Source organism: Phascolarctos cinereus, unplaced genomic scaffold, assembly GCF_003287225.1.
Source record: "Phascolarctos cinereus isolate Bilbo 61053 unplaced genomic scaffold, phaCin_HiC Scaffold_5;HRSCAF=322, whole genome shotgun sequence".
In the NCBI taxonomy this organism is placed as follows: Eukaryota; Metazoa; Chordata; class Mammalia; order Diprotodontia; family Phascolarctidae; genus Phascolarctos; species Phascolarctos cinereus.
The window spans coordinates 333,809,815-333,830,508 of record NW_027555958.1 but is presented as its reverse complement, the minus strand read 5'-3'; the positions used below and the strand labels follow the sequence as shown (position 1 = coordinate 333,830,508).

Sequence of the window (20,694 nt, the reverse complement as noted above, 5' to 3'; positions counted from 1 at the left end):
TAACGTATATTTTATTTTAAAATATGTCTTAACCTCCTCCTACTTCTCTTGCACATTAAATTGTAAACTTCTGGCAGAAGACTTTGAGTTCCCCCAAGTGGATGTATTATGGTGGGGTGGGAGGCATCATTGTACCTATAGAAAGATCAGTGTTTGGGGTCAAAGGAACTAGGTTCTTATTTGGGCTCTGCCAATTAAAAATACCTATGTGATCTTGTCAATCGGTCTCTCTGGGACCTACTTTTCTCCTCTGTAAAGTGAGGAAGGTAGACTTTATTCTCCGAGCTTTGAATTTATGTCCTACGACTATATCAGTTTCCATCTTTGTGTCCAACACAGTGTTAGGCTTGCAAAAGATCCTTAATAATAAATGTTTGTTGATTTGAACTGGGTTCACATGTGATATTTATGCATATGCTATCCGCCCCCCCCCCAATAGAATATAAACCCTTAGGAAGCTTTACCTATGCTGTATTTCTTACCTAATCCATAGCTCCTCTGTCATTGATTACTGAAATTTGTGCATAGATTGTGGCCAGCCAAAATTTCTTTCAGTGGTAAAAGTAGTCACTAAGAATTCCCTCCTTCCCCTGCCCTGTCCATTTTCATCAAAAATGTTAAACTATTTTTAAACTACAAAATGCCACAGTTATTCACGGTGCTACAAGGTTTAAAAACCATAAAAGTGGTTCCAGGCTCCTGGAGGAGGCATGCCAGCAGATCAGAGGAGTTCACTTCCTTCCCTTATTCCAGGCAAAGGAAACAGCAAATTATTACCATGACTTTAGTATGGGAACAGAGAGGCTAACTTAACATTCCCCACCTAGGGTATGCCCACTGGGGCTGCATGTATGGTGCAGCCTGTCTGACTTCCCTTTCTTTCTTCCTAAAGATAGAAGACAGGGAAAAAAATGAACCAATCTGCAGGTAAGTAGGAATTTACCCTGTGGTTAAACTCCAAAATGTAAATATTTGAGTTAGGAGGAGTGACAAGAAATCATTTGGCCCAGCCTCCCCATTTTCTCAATGAGGTACCCAAGGCCCAGAAAAATTTCCCCAAAGCCACATACCTAGAATTGTCCCCATATACGGAATTCACTCCCACTTCACCTCTGTATCTTCACATCTCTGTTTTCTAACTCTGCTAATGCTATACCTTCTACATGAAATCACTTTTTTAAATCTTACCAGCTACTTGTGCTGTTATCTTGTATTTATTCTCAAGTCATTCTGTATATTTTTTATACATGCTTACTTTATACACATGCTGTCTCCTCCAATAGAATATAAGCTCCTTCAGGTTAGGGACTGTTTAATATTTATTTTGTTTTCATATTCCAGTGCCTGGCACAAAGTCTATGTTTAATAAATGCTTAATGATTGATTGATTGACAGCTAGTAAGTGAAGTGGGGACTAGAACCTGGGTCTGCATTTGTTAGGGAGAGAAAAGAAGAAACATTTTGTGGTTTGGAAGCCTTGTCTCTGAAATGAGAGGCATTCTTCTTTTGATGACTTCAGGCATTCATACTAATGGAAATAAGCAAACTGTAGCTACTGCCACCACCCCCTCCCTCTCCCCATCCCTCCCCCCAAAAAAACCAACAAACTCAAAACAAAACAAACTTGGCGTGGTCAAGGATCTATGCAAATAAAACCTGGTTGTTTACGGGTGGCTTGCTTTTAATTTATTTCATAATTCAGTCACACAGAGCATTTCCTTCACAAGATAGGCTCCTCTAATATTGTGCTCCAGTGACCTGCCCAGGGTGCTTTTTAGTCTAGGTAAGAAGCTCTCTTTACTAGGAATTCCTGGCTATGGGTGGTGAGGGCATGGGGCACGGCTGGGAAGGATGGAAGGACTGAAGAATGAATGTCACTGTCCCTGAAGCATAATGTGAATTGAATTCATTATGTAACCAAAGCAAAGGCAAGACAGGCAGGAGACAGGAAAGACAGAATTAAGTAGATATTGTGACCAGAAGGACAACAAATATAAAGGAGACGCTTTACAGCAGAGAAATTTGGCTTTCTAATTTCCTCTGCTCCATCCTGGCCCCATTCAATATCTGTAAGGGCTATAAACCTGAGCCAACAGTATCTGATTGTTTCCACAGCCCTTTGAGATAGTTGAAGGAAAGGTACAATGAAACTATAAAAGATGTCTATCCCCTGTGAGGGAGGGAATAGAGGATCTGCCCAAGCATAGTGGCAGTAAGGTTTGCTCCATAGCCCAGTCCAAGTTCTTGTGCCCTATCATTCAGCAGCTAGCTCACTTGGCCTTGGTGTACTCAAATGTAAAATGGAGGAAAGATATTTACTAAACAACCATATAAAGACATTAAGAGAAATATTTTTTAAAAGAAGACGAAGCAATAAAACAGAAAGTCATTTTATAATCCTTACCAGCCATTAAAAATTGGGATCATAGAGTATTCAAGCTAGAAGAGACTGGAATAATCACCTACTCCCCTAATCCTCCTTTTATGGGGGGTTGTTGTTATTGTTGCTAGTGCTGAACATTCCCTCTACCAGGGCACTTACCTTGGCTTCTTAGACATTATTCTCTCTTGGTTCTCCCCCATCCTTCACACAGGTGACTTCCAAGAATCTGCCTTGGGTTCTCTGTTCTTTCTATACTTTCTTCCATGACGCTCTTATCTGCTTCTGTAGACGTCATCTCTATGCAGATAACTCTGAAAACTTATATATCCAGCTCTAACCTCCCTCTAGAACTCCAGCACTGCATCACTAGCCGCCTTTTGGGCTGTTCTGCACGGATGCCCCATCAACTCAATCTCCAACTCAATATGTATCAGACTGAGCTGATCCCCATTCACTCCTAACCTGTTTTACCTTTAAACTCTGGGAATATTACAGATGTAGCACTAAGGTTTACAAAGTCTTGAAAAGAAACTGAAGACCTTAAGGGAAAAGGTTTTTGTCTCTGCTAACAATTTAAGACAATGTCTTCGGAAAGGGAGAGCAGATTTTGGAAGTTAAGATCTAGTTTAGAAGACTGAGGTTTGAAAACGAGGTTTTTTTGGAGTGACAGATTAAAATATAGGAATAATGGGCTCTTGGTAAGAGATAGAGTAAAGTATCAAGGGATGGTAAAAATATATTTGCCTATAATCTTTAAATCTAATCTAAAAGACTTTAAATCGAAAAGGAAAGAGAAACTGCAATTAAAGAAAAACTTTCTCTGTTTCTTCCCCCTTTTCTTCTTCTATCATATAATATACATATATATAATATAGCATTTAATTATACATGTATATAAAATGTTCTATATGTATACATGTGTGTACACACATATATATCAGACACAAAAAATCTAAATATGTTTTAAATTATTTTGGGGCAACATATATAAATATATGCACATACATGTATACACATGTATTTATTTTTGTTTGGTTTTAGACCTGTAATTTCATTACTATAGGGAGTTCCTTGTTTTAGGACTCCTTCTATCAATGCAAATCAGCACCCACTTAGCAACTTTGGGTCTTAGAGAGTGGGAGGCACTAAAAGGTTATAAAACTAACCCCAGTTCACATAGCCTACAAGAGACAGATGAAAGACCTGAATCTGGATCTTCTTTACCCTGATGGGTAAACCACATGATGAAACCACAACCCCTTTTCACAAATGATGAAGCTGAGACCCAGAAAGGTTTAATGAATTGTCCATGACCACACAGAATGGAATGGCAGAGCCAGCTTGGATTCAATCCAAAATCCTCTGCCAGATTCCAGCTACATCAAGCTGTCTCCCAAAGTAGTCAAGCCAAGGGAAGCTTAGTTCCCTTAGGAAATCCCATACAAGAATCAACTCATTTCCTGGAAGGTTTGAGACAAGCTTTCCAGCCATAACCTTTTGAAAAGAAAACTGGGGTGCCATCCCCACCAGGGAGCTGACTTGAGCTGTATTTAAGTAGAAAACTTCACAGACATTTTAGCCAAAAGGCCACCCTTGAGTGCCCAGGTTTCACTGACCAAATGCTTATTTCTAAATATTTGAATGAAGAGCAAGAACAGCTTTAGAATGAGGCCTCTGGCTGTCATTTTCCTTCCTTTTCTTGAGTGTTTTAAAATCCCATGAGCCAAATACAAATTCCATTATTCAATGTTTCTCTTATTTGTCATTTCCATTCCTCCACTTTTTAGCTCTGCTGGTCTTAGACGGAAACAAGCCGTAGAGAATATGAAAGCTTCTGAGAGGCTTATAACAGCTAAAACCTCCCCCAGACATAGCCCTTCCCTTGTGCCCTATGAGGGAAGGGAACTCTTTCTCATACCCTCCCCAGAACTTCAGGTGGCAGTTACAGTGGTATATCATTTCCTACCCAGCTGCCCTCCTTTGGCTTTCTCCATCACATCCCCCAGAACCTTGTCACCCTGAAGGATTCAGCCTTGGTACTCATACCTCATACCTCATCAGTGCCCTCTGGCCCTCTGATTGGAAGGCAGAACAAGGAGTTCTTCCCCAAACCTCCATTTAAGAAGGACACTCAGGCCAGCCATCTCTCCATTTCCCACCAGTCTGTATTCTTTGAACTTCTCCTTATGCAGTTGAGCTGGGTGCCTCTCTCACTACCCACTTTTCAGTTTCCTTTTGGGTACTGCCTTTCCTCACTAGATTGTAAGCTCCTTGAAGGTAAGACCTTTCTTTTTCTTATTTGTCTTCCCAAGCTCTCAGCACAGTGTGGTGAAGAGATGCTATATAAATGTTTATCAACTGACTGTAAACTTCTTGAGGGCAGGAACTGTCCTCTCTTTTGTATTTCCAACCCAGCACCTAGAACAATGTCTGAAACATAGTAGGTGCTCAATAAGCTCCTAAGCCAATTCCAGTCTTCTTTTAATTATACTATTCTATTCTGTTTCTTTGCAGAATAGGACAAAACTCTAGAGACTTGACCCTACTTTTAGTTGAACAATGCTGTGACCTCCCATGGTCTCAAACTTAATATTGCAGTCCCCTCTCGTTTTGCTCACCATGACCTCCGATCCTTTCGATGGATTCCTAGTAAGTGCCCCACTTGTTTAGGGTGCTTCTCCACTCTATCTATGTGAGCCCTCAAAGGCTTTCTTTCCTTTACAGGGCTTATTTTAATCTATCACAACAGCCACAAGTGCCACCTGCCAAGAGTGTATTAGACAAACGGTGAAGTGACCAAGCCTCGAATGAATGGGGACTTCAATAACTCAGGTAACAAAAAAAATTGAAGTTGTCTGTAGCTCAATTTAGAGTGTAATTTTATTAAGTCATCAGGGATTGCAGAGTGTAATAATGGTTGACTTTCTTGCAAAATTAAGTCACAATCGGGTATTCATTTTCCAATGGCTGAATGCAATGCCTGTGAAAATCACACTCCCTTTAAGCACACCTTTAATTTCTATCAGTATCTGCTTCATTAAATAAATAAACATATATACACATACATATACATACATATATGTATATATATATATATATATATATATATATATATATATATATATAAAAGCACCTTTGAAAAGTCGCTTGTCCCACATGCAAGGCAGGGCTGTGATGTGATAGGCCTTACTCAGCATCTTGCTTACTTATTGTTTATGAATTTGATCACTGGTTGATTGTAAATGTTTTGAGTGAATCAGCATATCCAATATCAAAAGCAACACATTAAAAGTGTGTTTCTTTTAGCCTCACCACACGCCCTTCCCCACCCCTTAATACACAAAAAACCCTAGGAATACAGCCAGAGGAGAGCTAGGGATCTTCTCATCATGGCACTGAAATTGGAAGACACTCCAGCAGCCTGTTCATTTAAAGATTCACATGGTGGGAGGAGAAAGGGAAGGTAGAGGGAAATGCTTTCTCTTTCATCTAAAACAGAGTAAAGATTATATGAATCCAAGCTTCAATTTTCCTAAAAACATACATTCAGGATAATCAAAAGATGTGCCTGAAGAACTCTGATGAATGCAATTACCAGAAGTTTGATGATAAAATCATTCCCACCTCTCAGATATGAAGTGAAGGGCTACGGGAGCTGAATGAAACATGTATTTTCAGATAAGGATGAAATATGAATTTGTTCTGCTTAACTACACATATTTGTTACAATGAAAGGCTTCAATATGGTGGAAGGGAAAAGTTGTTTGGGGAAGAAATGGGGAATGAGAGTGATTAAAAAAGGAAGACAGTAAAGACCAATGAAACATTTAAAAATACACAAAAGAGAGCAGAAACAAGTTCAGAGGGGGTCACAGATGAGCAGAACATATTAAATTTAAAATATACTTAAAAACAAGCTGTACAATATAGAGATTTCTAGTTTCACATACATTTCTTTTTCTGTTCTTCTTTGTATAAGCAGAGGTTAATGACTGTTGAGGTGGATGATACTTTTTTAACAAAGATACAACCACGCCACTTCCCATACTCAATTAATTCCAGTGGCTCCCTATTTCCTTTAGGATAAAATACCAACTCTTCCAATTGGCTTTTATAACCCTTCAGAATTTGACTCTAAGCAACCTTTCCATCCTCAGTGGATATTAATTTCACCCCTCTCAAAAAAAGAGGCCAGACTAGCCTTCAGTGTTGTCTGTTTTGTTTTGAGGTCTTTAGGGAGGCAAGCAGGGTTAAATGACTTGCCCAGGGTCACATAGCCGATAAGTGTCTGAGGCTGGATTTGAACTCAGGTCCTCCTGACTCCAGGGCTGCTCCTGTATCAACTGTACCACCTCGCTGTCCCTTCTCTTTGTTTCTTATGCATGACACTCCATCTCTCATCTCTGGACCTTGCTACTAGATGCTGTACATGCCTGAGGGATTCTCCAACTTCACCTCTCTTCTTTCAAGAAACAGTTCAAGCACCACCTCCCAAATGGAGTCTTTTCTGATCTCCCCAAATGCTAGTGCCCTCACTCTTTAACTACCTTATATTTAAGGACCTAGGATTTATTATGTATATACATACATAAGTAAGTATAATATATATAAGTAGGTATATACACATATATGTGTGTGTATAGCAATACACATATACACACATAAATGTGTATACATTTTATATATACACATATGTGTATCTACATATATATACACATGCGTACATATACATATATACATACATATGTATATATTTTGTGTATATACAGACACACATATATATGCATATATGTGTGTATATGCATATATCCTTATTGTCTCCCTGATTATAATATGAACACCTTGAGGACAGGATTGTTTCTTCTCCATTCCTATTTAATTTCATTTCTATTTATTTATATGTCTAGCACCTAACACAAAGTTTGGCACATAGTAGGTGCTTAATAAATGCTTGGTGATTGATTGATCTTTGTTAGGTTTATAATAAATAAATTTTAATTTAAAAAAAGATGTGCTTGAACCAGATTTTTAGAGCCCAGTGTAGAACCCATCTTATACTTGGCAACCTGAATCATGACAGTCTGGTGCTCCTGGGGAAACTCCATCCTTGGGAAAGCCCCTTAGACAAATCTGGGTACCTCTTTCTGTTCACAGCCACCACCCTGAATGGTGGGGTACAGGGTTGTTTGCCTCTCCTCAGACAGCTGACAAAAGGGTTTCAGTTCATCTTCTGAAATGGGCCTCGGGAGGAGAGAGGTGACAGAGGCAGGAGCAGGGGTGGCCATCTCGAAGCGGTCTATCTGAATCTCCTCTCCTTCCGAAACACTGCTGCTGACCTCTTGAAGCTGGAAGCCCCGGATCAAAAGTTGACAAGCTTCCAAATCAGCTTCCCACACTCTTTCTAGAAGCTGACTCCTGGAGCTGAAACAATAACAATGTAGAAACACACACACATGTACACTGAGATTAACATGATGGAGTAGGTATCAAATGAAGTCCATACCCTGTTCTCTTCTACCCTGTAAACAGAGGGCTGGATACATAATCACCCCCAAGAGGGGTCTACTTGATTTCATATACCACCTCTGACACTTAAAACCTGTGTGATTTGGGCAAATGATTTTATCACCCTATAACTCAGTTATCTCATCTATAAAATTGGGAGGCGGACTAGACGACCTCCAGGGTTCCTTCCAGTTATAGCTGATGTTCCTATGACTTATCAGTATACCTGCGTATGTGTGTATATGCATATGTATATGTGCATGTGTATGAATATGCATGCATGAGTTTATACACAAACATGTATGTTTATGTGTTTGTATATATGTATGTATATGTGTGGTTATACATGCCTGCACACAAACATACATGCATGTGTATATACATGCATGTGTGTGTGTGTGTGTGTGTGTGTGCATGTTAGTTGCCATCAAGTAACTGAGAATGACCTCATAGATTAAGGGCATCATGTTATTACAGGTAGAAAAAGTGATAGGTCAAGCCTTAGGATCTGATTTTGAGTCTTTGTTCTCCTTTTTGCCAGCTATGTGATCTTGGGCAAATCAATTCCCCCTTCAGGGCCTTAGTTTCCTGACCTGCTGAATGAAGGGAGTAGGTTAAATGATCTCTAAAGACCCTTCCCCCAAACTCCTACTGTAATTGCCATCTGTCACTCCCAATGCACCACTTAATCATATGATTTTTTTATTTCCCTCCATGCATTCAAGTCTTCACCCAACAATAGATGGTAAGATAGAGATGATGACATTCACTCTTTTGTAACCTTCACAACACACAATGACATATGGCAGGAGTTTGACTGGACCTAAATGGATTGGATTGATATTATTCCTGAAAGGATGGGCACAACTATATTTTCCGACAACTTTTTTTTCCAAAGAGAAAAAGTTCCTCCTTTTGTAAATAATTTGCTACTAATCACTTAATTACACTAACTTTATGCCTTCAAGACAGAAATTATTTTGAGGGTAGAGAAGATGGAAGGAATCCTAGAGGAGGCTCGGCCTGTTATAAGCAGAATTTGGGGATACATGCACTTATCCGAACAAAAACCAAGGTTAAGCCTCCAAAAATGTCTCGTGCTGCAAGCCAAGGTTTTGCAAAATAATTGGGGGTGGGGAGGGTGCTGTGTGCTCTATGGTGAGAGAAATACAGAGGCAGAAAATTACAAAATTACAGTGCCTTATGATGGCCCACTTAATACTTTCTTCAGACTGTGGGTTGGTTTTGGTTGTTTTTTTTTTTAAATTTCAACTTGTTGCATCTGTTTCTGTTCAACTAAATAGTGGTTGATTTCACATTTTTTAGAAACTTTGCTCTTCATGCGTAGGATGGTAATTGTGTTGTTAGTAAGAAATCCATCAAATGAGCGACTCACTGCTACTTGGGTCTTGGAGAGCTGCGGTGGGGATTTTCAATGTTCTCCATGCTTCTGGCCAGTCCAAAAGCTTCAAGCTGTAATGTTTGGGGGAGTTCATGTGTGGGCAACTGAGATTCAACCACTTGGCCAGCTCACTGGACTATGACTGCCTGTCCAAGGTGAAATGTGCGTGAGATCTCCTAACTGTGGCTTGAATAACAGTGGGGAATTATGTTAATGAGAGGCAGAAAAGCCAAGGCAGATGCTGCTGTGAAAGGCTATGTTCCATCCAGTAAACACTCAACCCAATAAGCCAAAATTTTTCCCCTAGAAGATGGCTTCTGCTAGATGCTGCTCAGGACCTACACCAGTAGGCATAGTTTTTTTATGTAGCCAACAGGCATATAGTAAGGGAATGTGTACCATGGAAAGGGCATTGAGTTTAGAGTCAGAGGACCTGGAATTAAATTGAAACTCGCTACATGCTACATGTATTACTTTGGGCAACTCATTCATCTTCTTAGGATGTTAGATTCCTCATCTATAAAATGAGGTTGTTGGACCAGATGGCATCCATCTCTTTCTGCTCTATGGGGGAAAAATTAGTTGATATTTTTTGTTTTTTCTTATTTTATATTTAAGTTTATGTTTCTTTTTCTTTTCTTATTATGTATTTAAGTTTTAGCATTTGTCTAAATTTTTTTTAAAAGAACAAATAAATAAGTGCAGACAATATAAAGTAAAAAAAAACCACACAGAGGATTTTGGGTTTGTATCCTGAATGGTAATGCCAACCTGCTGTCATTAAAATCTTTTAGCTGAGAATGGTGAAGGACTTAACAAAGAAACAAACAAAAACATCTAAATATGAAAAGAAACACTAAGTTGAAGTGATTGAAAGCAGGCACAGCCAAAATGGATAATAGCCTTCCTTCCCAGCAGGGATATTAAAAAAAAAAAAAGAATATACTTGAATCTAAAATAGCCTAAGGCTGGCTGCCATCTTCAGTGATGGGTAACCTAGAAGTTGGAATGCCTATGCAGACACTCTTAGTCATGAACTATCTGAAAAAGACACAGTCATTCTGGAGGTGAGACTACCCAATGAGCAAGTATCACCCTAACACTACAAAGTCTAATTCTACCATGGCCCATCTTTATAGCACTAGTAGCTTCTCAGTAACATATGGGAGGCATACATAAAAAAATTAAGTTTATATGTTGATATCTACGTCTGTGAACGAACGAAAAACCATTATTAAACACTTATTATGCGCAAAGCACATATCTACATCTGTGTATATCTCTGTCTATGCCACAGGGGAAAATGAATCTCTTTAAAATAAGTAGAGTAGAAAAGCCTTTGGGTTTGGGGATTAAAAGATTCATGTGAAAAAAAAATAAAGTGATGATCTTTCATTTATTTATTTTTATTTTTAGGCAGTTGGGATTAAGTGACTTGCCCAGGGTCATACAGCTAGTAAGTGTCAAGTTGTTTGGTCTGAGGCCACATTTGAACTCAGGTCCTCCTAACTCCAGGGCAGGTGCTCTATCTACTACTCCACCTAGCTGCTCCCAAAGTGGTGATCTTCAAGGTCCCTTCCAACTCTGTCTAAATCTAGGTTCCTAGTGATGGTGAGGTTCTCCATATACTCACATCCTAAAAGAGGGTGTGTTATAGAAAAAGATTTGGCGTCATGAAGACCTGGGTTTGAATCCCTCCTCTGAAATTTACTTGCTATGCTACCCTGGCTAAGTCACTCAAACTCTCTAGGTCTCAGTTCCCCATCTGAAAAATCAGGAAAATTACCTGTAGCACTTTCTTTGTTGTGAAAACAAATGAGATAACATATAGAAATTACTTTGCAAATCTGAAGGCAGTATACAAATACCAGCTATTACTATGACGAAGCAGTAAGGTATAATACAGGCAGCTTGGTGATGCTGCAAATAGAGAACCAGGCTTGGAGTTAGGAAGACTCATCTTCCTGAGTTCAAATCTGGCCTCAGATACTTACTAGCTGTGGGACTCTATGCAAGTCACTTAATCCTGTTTGTCTCCATTTCCTCATCTGTAAAATGAGTGGGAGAAGGAAATGGCAAACCACTCCAGTATCTTGGCAAGAAAACCCCAAATGGGGTCATGAAGAGTTGAACACAAATGAAAATGACTGAACAACAACAAAAGCATGGTGTAATGGATGGAGAGTCAGGAAGACTTGGGTTTGGGTTCTAGCTCTGGCACACACCAGCTGTTTGACCTCTGGAGAGGCACTTAACTTCTCAATTTTTCAGGTAACTCTCTAAGACTATATGTTGCAGAAGAGTTGTTGATATATGTTAGTAAAGGTAGTTTTTCTGTCAGGTCTTCCCTACACCAATGAAATCATAGACCTGATTCCACTTGCCCCTAATAGTTATTATAGTATCATTCTTAAGACTTGCCTTAAACCCCAAAACATGACAAAGCCTCTCACTGAAATCCACAATAATTTGCCTCTATTTTATAGAAGAAGAAACTGGGACTCTAAGAAGTTCTGGATCTTACCCAGGGTCACAAAAATAAGTATGGTACAAGATATAAGTAAATGTCTGAGGAAGTATTGTAACTAGACCTCTTGACTCCAAACCCAGAATTCTAGATGAAAAATCCATACTGCTCAGACTTTGACATGTAATTGCCTTGTGGGCCCATTAAAAAGTAGTGCCTTTTTAGTAAAAGTACTTTTTTTTTAGTAAAAAGTGTATCTTAGACAAGTTCTGAAGATAGAAAATAAGTTAGATAAGGTTTGCATCTGGGAAACTAAAGCACTTTCAAGGATACTAAACTGTTCCTGCAAAAGTCAATGTCTTCAAAACCAACATCCCTTGAATAATGGTTTGGTTTTATTTTCAATTACGACTTTACTGGGGCAGCTTGGTGGCACAGTGGATAGAGTGCCCAGGCTGAGGTCAGAAAGACTCATCATGTACCACATCACACCTATAAGATTGTCTAATGTGACAAAACAGGAAAATGATAAATATTGGAGAAGATATGGGAAAACTGGAACACTAATGCATTGTTGGTAGAGTTGCAAACTGATCTACAATCATTTCTGGAGAGCAATTCTGAACTACGTCCAAAGAAAATTATAAAAAAGGGTGCATACACTTTGATCCAGTACCATTACTAGATATGTATCTGAAAAAGATCATTTAAAAAAGGGGGGGGAAATGGCCCACATGTACAAAAATATTTATGGCAGCCCTTTTTTTGTGGTGGCAACGAATTGGAAATTAAGGAGATGCCCATCAATTGGAGAACGGCTGAACAAGTTGTGGCATATGAAGGGAATGGAATACTATTGTTCCATAAGAAGTGATAAGCTGGCAGATTTCAGAAAAACCTGGAAAGACTGATGCTGAGTGAACTGAGGCGAACCAGGAGAACATTGTACACAGTAACAACAACATTGTGCGATGACCAACTTTGATGCACCTAGCTCTTCTCAGTAAGACAATGATCTAAGACAATTCCAAAAGCCTCATGATGGAAAATGCTATCCACATTCACAGAAAGAACTATGGAGTCTGAATGCAGATCAAAGCATACCATTTTCTTTGTTGTTGTTGTTGTTTTTCTTTCTCATGGTTTTTCTATTTTGTTCTGATTTTTCTTTCAAAAAATGAATAATGAGGAAATATGTTTAATATGATTGTACATGTATAGTCTATACCAGCTTGCATGCTGTCTTGGGGAGAGGAGAGAGGAAGGAGAAGGGAAATTTTAGAACTCAAAATCTTATAAAAGTTAATGTTGAAAACTAAAAATTAATTAATTAGTTAATTTTTTTAAAGATCATCTTCTTGAGTTCAAATCTGGCCTCAGACACATACTAGCTGTGTGACCCTGGGCAATTCTTTTAACCTTGTTTGTCTCAGTTTCCTCATCTGTAAAATGAGCTGGAGAAAGAAATGGCAAACCATTCCAGTATCTTTGCCAAGAAAACCCCAAATGTGGTCACAGTCAGACACAACCGAAATAACTGAGTAACAAAAATAATTTTATTGGTACAGGGAACTCTACTTGAGGAAACTCCCTATACCAATATGGATCTGTAATTGTTCTTCAATTTATTATCTAGGATACTGAGAGGGTAAGTGACCTGCCAAGGGTCACTGGACCAGTAAGGGTCAGACATAAAATACGAACCCAGTTCTTACTGACTATAAAGCTAGCTCTCTCTTCACTATACCATTTTGCTGAATGATATTATGTGATTGCAAATAATATGATTGCAAATAGTATAATACCACATTCTCTAAAGCTACAAAATACTCAATGGATAATGAAAATGCAACAATGTGAAAAAGCCTCCAAAGACTTAATCCACAACCTCACCCATCCACGTACCATTGTTAGCTTATACCAATAATGCGATATTAAAATACTTGATGAGAGCTACAACAAAGAGAATTGTAGAGGTGACGGTCCCATTGTCCTGTTCTCTAGCACAGGGCACAGCCTTGTTATGTTGCTGCTCAGTCGTTTCAGTTGTGTCAGACTCTTCATGATTCCATTTGGGGATTTCTTGACAAAGATACTGGGAATAGTTTGCCATTTCCTTCTCCAGCTTATTTGACAGATGAGGAAACTGAGGCAAACAGTGTTAAGTGACTTGCCCAGGGTCACATAGCTAGTAAGCTTCTGAGACTGGATTTGAACTTGTATCTTCCTGACTCTAGGCCTGCTACTCTATCCACTGCACCACCATTTATGGTACCACATTTTAGTAAAGATTGGCAGACTGGAGGTATGTGCATAGGACCATTACAATAACAGTGAGATGATTAGACACTATGTCACATGAGGATCAGTTAAAGAAACTGATATTTTGCCTAGAGAAGAGCAGATTGGGAGAGAGGAGGTGTAAGAGATGTCTTCATGTGTTTGAAGACTTGCCATTTGGAATAAGGATCAGACTTATAATGTCCTCTGGAGCCAAGCAGAAGTTTAAACATCTGACTGTGTCATTCAAGGTCTTCCACAATAAGGCTCTATCTTATCTGTCCAGCTTTTTTCCCCTTTAATATAGGGTATGTTCTGGCAAAAAATGAACTATTTTTAATTTTCCTACTCTTAGCCTGCCCTCTCTCACCTTCATGGCCTTGCTCATATATTCTGTCATGCTCAGAATAAATTATCTTATCACTGCCACTTACCATGCCTGAGCAACTCACCTCAGAGTTTCCTCATCTATAAAATGAGGAGGTTAAACTACATGATCTTTAATGTCCCCACCAGCTCTATGTCTTCCCTCAAGGCCCCAACCAGATACCACCTTCTCAGTTAAGATTTCCCTGACCCCATCTGCAATGAACATGACCTCTCCCTTTTCAAATCTCTCAGAGCACTGTCTGATTCTTCTGTTGTTGTTGTTCAGTTGTTTCTGTTGTGCCTGACTCTTCATGACTATTTTTGGTTTTTCTTAGCAGAGATACTGGAGTGATTTGCCATTTCTTTCTCCAGTTCATTTTACAGATGTAGAAACTGATGGGGTTAAATAACTTGCAGAGGGTCACACAGCTACTAAGTGTCTGAGGCCTAATTTGAACTCAGGAAGATCAGTCTTCCTGAGTCCAGGCCTGGCACTCCATCCACGGCACTATCTAGCTGCCCTGATTCTTTTACCCTTGTGTTATAAGAGTAATTATAAAAATAAAAATTATTATTATTAAGTACCTAAGAATGAATATCTAGAAAGATATCATCTAGTGGCAAGAATTATATACCAGAAGCTCACTATGTTTCATGAATTAATAGATGACAAATCTCTCCAATATAAATACAAACCTTCAAGTATCTTTAAAATTCAAAAAATAAACTATATTAGAATTGGAGCATAAAACTATTCCCCACAATTACCTAGATAGATATAAAACTACCCCATAAAAATTTAAGACTGGTAGATGCTTCCATACCTCATAATACCCTGAACCTACAAAATCCATGGAAGTGAAAGCTCTCAAAATACTGAGACCTAAGAGGAACAGGATGAAGTCCCCATTGTCTAGTCTGCTATTGGACTAATCCAGAAGATGCTTGCAGTAACCCTATAGAAGGAGATAGCCTCATACCCCAATAATTTTTCATTCGACTGCAAAAAGCAATTTACCATACATTGACCACCAAAGAACAATCATAGTAGAAAGACTTGGCCTTTGGATCATATCTAGTTCAACTCCACTGAATAGAAGTATAATGATGAATTCAACCAACAAGCTATCCTGAAGCCATATAATTACCACAGACTAGACTGTTGTTCATAATCACTTGGACACAGCATCAATCCATAAAAATGCCAGGACAGCATTTCTAACGGATGGCGCCATCCCAAATACTCATCCTTTCCAAGCTAAATAGAATAAAAAACTTTCAAAGCAAAGAGATCAACATCATGGGGGAACCGGATGAGGTACAGGTCATCCTTGTTGTTTTGTCTTCTACTGGGATTGTGCCAAGGATGCCATTGCTGAGTCTACAAAGGATGAGTTTATATCCTAATATTTTTTATTGGGAAGCAACCATTTTATGTCATTGGGAAAGAGCACATAGGACATGGTATATAAAGGAATAATAACAGGATGGCTACTTGTCTGAGGACCAATTCTATTCTGAACCCCATCAATAAAGATGAGAAGGATGTGATAAAAAAAAATTGTAATAATGATATCTGAACTCCAAAGCAAATATGAAAAGAACTAGATAAGATAAACTGCCATTTATAGAGAGTTTTAAAGATTTAGAAGACGTTATACATATATTACCATTTGTGCCTCATCACAACTCTGTGAGGAAGATGCCATCATTATTATTATTATTATTACCATTTTACAGATGAGAAAACTGGGGCCCAGCATCACATAGGTGGCAAATGTCTGGGGCAATATTCAAACCTAATATTTGTGACCTAAGGTCCATTACTGTCCATTACATCATAGTTCCTCCACTTATTTGTGTACCCACTGTGTACATTATACTCAAACTCCCTGAAGATAGGGACCGTAATTTTTCATCTTTGTGACTTACATTGTGTCTTGTATACTGTAAGTGCTTAATACATGTTTAATGAATTTAATTGCTCTCATGTAGAAACAATATGTAGAAGTTTCAGAAATGCAGATTGCTCCTTGATAAAGGAGAAATTGTCCAAACACCTAGCTCTTTCCCAAAGTGGAATGGAGGCCTACTCAAATGGTTGACCAGTTGTTAGCAAGCATTCCTGTTCCAGCACAGATGGGCCTTGACGGCCTCTGAGGTCCTTTCCAACTCTAACAATCTGTGATACTCAGTGGTTCCTTCTAGGGCTGTTACAGCAGTCTCAAGTAAATCAATTCTAAAGGAAAATCTTAGTGAAGAAAAGGTGGAAGAAACTTTTAAAAAATCAATGAACCAGTGATTTAATTGGCAATCTCTTCAATGGACCATAGAAGGTGGGAGCTGATGGGGACCTTATTGATAATTTTATTCAAACCCTTATTTTTTTGATGAGGAAACTGAGGCATAAAAAGGCAAGGTGATTTCAGTCAGTCAACTAGCATCCCCAATATGGAAAGTCACTGTGCTAAGCTTTAAGAAGACAAAGAAAAGTCAACAACAACAAAACAACAAAAATAGTCTACGCTCTCAAGGAGCTCACAGTCTAATGGGGGAGAGAATATGCAAATAACCATGTGTAATCTAAATACAGGATCAATTAAGGATGGTCTCAGAAGGAAAGCACAAAGATTAAGAAGGATTGGGAAAATGATTCATGTGGAAATGTTTTGCATGATTGCACGTGAATAACGTGTATCAGATTGTTTACTTTCTCAGGGAGGGGAGAAGGAAGAGAGGGAGGAAAGATATGGAACAAAAAAAACCCCTACAAATATTAAAAATTGTTTTACATGTAACTGGAGGGAAATATTTGTTTAAAAAGGATTGAAAAGGTGAGACTTTATAGAAGGAGAGACTTTAGATGACACTTAAGGAAAACCAAAGAGCAAAAATGAGGAGGGAGAGTATTCCATTCCTGGGGCACAGCCAGGTAAGATGCCCAGAGTTGGGAGATGGAGTGTCATTGAGGAACAGCAAGGAGGCCAGGGCTAGATCCAAGAGTAAGTGGAGAAAAGTCAGTTAAGGAGACTGGAAAGGCAGGAAGGGGCCAAGTTATGAAGGGCTTTTAATTCCAAACAGAGGGATTTATATTTGATCCTAGAGGTAGCCAGGAACTGCTAGTACTTTTTCAATAGACATGATGTGATCAGACCCACAGTGTGTTAGTGGTAGAGACTTTGGGATCTTAGAAATGAGCCCAATGATTGATTACTGGATCTCGGAGGCTCTTTCATTCAGGTCTTTAGTCTATATATGCTGCAAGCGAGCTCCCTTTATTAAGCCACAGCGAGAACATCAAATATGCATGTTCGTGAGCCCAATGGTCTTGAACTTTTCCAAAGCAAACAGTTGCAGCACAAATAGTCCTGATGTTCCTGAAGCCCTTTTCATTCCCTGGGCAACAGCTGCTTCATCTTCTATTCAAAAAACTTGCTATTTTTAGAGAGATTGAAATGTTACTCTTCAACTTTTACTGTTTCCCTTGAAAGAAAAATTGACACAATTCTCCACTGGGAGGTGCTTTTTTGGATACTGTCTCCTTTAGCGTGCTTCCCAAAATGTCACTTAACTGAAAAGGTATATAAAAGTACAAAGGGTCTAGGGAAATTCTTGAATGATCTAACTAAAATAGACCAGAGACTTAGAGGTTGGGGAACACGGGGGTACATCTTTGCCCCTCAAACCTCCCCTCTTCTAAACTTTCCTATTTCTACTGAGGGCATCACCATTCTCCTCCTCACGTTGGTTTGTAACTTTAGACTCATTCTTGATTACTCCTCCCTCCCCTACATTCCTCACCTATAGTTCTACCTTCCAAACATGTCTCTGCTAGGCACTGGGTATAAAAAGCCAAAAAAAAAAAAATGAAATCGTCTCTGCTCTTGAGGAGTTGACATTAGAGGGAAGGGACAACATGTACTTCCATTGGCAAGGGTGATTTAATTAATTGCTCTTAGTATAAAGCAACTTTGAGAGGAGGAGAGAACAATGGAGGGGGTTCAGAAATCTCTCATGTAGTGGAAAAAAAAACAAATGTTGGACTGGAATCAAGAAAGGCCTGGTCTCTGCCTCACACAAGCAGCCTCTGACATACAACCTGTATGACCATGGACAAATTACTTAACATTTCTGAGCCTCACTTTCCATTTCTGTAAATTGTAGACAAAAACTGTAGTACCTACGTCATAGGGTGATAGTGAGGATCAAATGAAACAATGTTTTTAAGTGCTATATTAATGTTGGCTATCATTATTATTATTTTATAGGGGGACACTGAACTGACACCCCACTGTGATACTTTTAAGTACTAGACTAAAAAAATTATGGGTATAACTCCCCAAATCTCCAGCTACCATATTATCAATAAATCATTCATGAGTTTATCTAGATTCTTCTTGAATAATATGAACATGTGTGTATGTGTGTGTGTGTTGTACATACAGAGGCTGTAGGAAGAATGGGGGGAGAGAGAGAAAGGGAGAGAGGGAGGGAGGGAGAGGGGGAGAGAGAGAGAGAGAGAGAGAGAGAGAGAGAGAGAGAGAGAGAGAGAGAGAGAGAGAGAGAGAGAAGTAGGGATGGGGACTAGATCTGTGATTTCACTGGCATGAGACACTCCAAGCTGGCACTTTCTTTATAACTTGTGGTATTAGAAAGTTATTTAGAGCCCTAAGAGGTTAAATTATTTACTCAGGGTCAGTGAGCTAGTTTATGTCAGAGGTGGGATTTGACCTCATGTCTTTCCAGCTATGAGTCCTGTTCTCTATCCTTTAAGTCTCTGTCTCTTTGTTTGTCTCTGTCTTTCTCTCTACATATACACACACACACATACACACACACACGTATATGATATGTGTATACACACACATATGCACATGCATGTATATATCATCTATATAGGACAATGATTTCTTAGCTTGCACATCCATTTTAAGTTAATGTTTTCTGAATCATTAAATACTGTGAAGGAGAAAACATTACCAGTGATTTGCTGAAAGTAACACCAATAGTCAAGGGCAGAGCAGGACTAGAACCCATGTGTCCAAACCTGTAGTCTAGAACTCTTTCTATTCCATCACGAATCGGAGTACCTGGTTTCTGTCCTTGGCTCTGTGACCTTGAGCAATCCCCTAAGGTCTCTTTGTCTGTTCCCTCATTTGTAGCTCTGGGCTAATAGTAACTCCCCCACCAGTCTCTCACAGAGTAATTCTGAGGTTCAAAGGAGATAAAAGATATAAAGGTTGCACAGTGATAGGCAAATGTAAGCTGAATATATTATGATGTAAAGATAATTCTTTCCATCCATCCCAGGATTAACATGAATTTATTCTGTACTTGCATCTAGCTCATGCCATAGAGGACAATCACTGCAATAATCTGTATGTATGATAGTAAGTAGGGAAAATAACTTTTTCTAATGAATGACTCAGGTCTGTTTATATCAATTAAATTCCTCAGATATTAGATTAACAGAGGCTTCTCTTGAACAGTGTGGACTCCATCCACCTCAGAAGGGTCAATTGGCAATATTTGTGGAAAAGATAGTTTGCCCACTGAAGCCTCTTTCTAGGTTTGATAACTTTGCCCACATTTGTTCAGTCTTTGACCTATGGACTAAATTTCCCTGGTTCACATAAAAGTCCCTAAGGTAACCATATGGGGCTCACTACTTTGGCCCAGTGTAAGCTGGAAGTCAGAGAAACAGGCTTCCTATTAAGAGCACTGCAGACATACAAAAGTTACATTTAACTTTTGATAAATGAAAACATATGCTTATGTAAGGGCGGCCAAAGAATTTTAAAGGGAAACAGCAGCAAGACAAGAAGACAGCATTTCTCATAAATCACACTGCAGCATATCTCATGGATAACTTCCAGTAGTTTCAATGGGAATGGGAAAAAAGAAACTGGCCACTCACTGTGGGTAGTTCTTTATCTCTGCCCCTAGAAGAGTGGCTTCCCAGGCAGAGCTTCATTGAAATGAAAGCCAAGAAAGTGAGACAGAAAATGAACCTGTACATAATAAAAGCTTGTCTCTTACAGACAGGCTGTCCAAATAGTTATGAGAGAAGGAATTACAGCTAAATAGAAACACATACAGGACTGACTAGGAGAGGATGATGAGAGAAGAAAGTTAAAATTTACTTACAAATTCTATGTTTTGCTCCAAAGAAGAGATGCTAGAATGTACCCTCCCTTCTCTTCTTTGCAGAAGTGGGGAACTTTGGGGGTGAAACATGATAATGGCAGACTTGATTGATATGTTAGTTTTGCTGATTTTTTTGTTTGT

At 38.9% G+C, this 20,694-nt stretch overlaps 1 protein-coding gene across 1 annotated transcript in view; it reads right to left on the bottom strand.

Annotated features, from left to right (window-relative positions):
- DISC1 (DISC1 scaffold protein) overlaps positions 1 to 20,694 on the bottom strand; it is a 527,908-nt gene that overhangs the window by 46,194 nt on the left and 461,020 nt on the right. Inside the window, exon 11 of the mRNA XM_078156230.1 lies at positions 7,522 to 7,804. Coding sequence (XP_078012356.1) covers positions 7,522 to 7,804 — 283 coding nt within the window. The remainder of the gene's footprint in view (positions 1 to 7,521; positions 7,805 to 20,694) is intronic.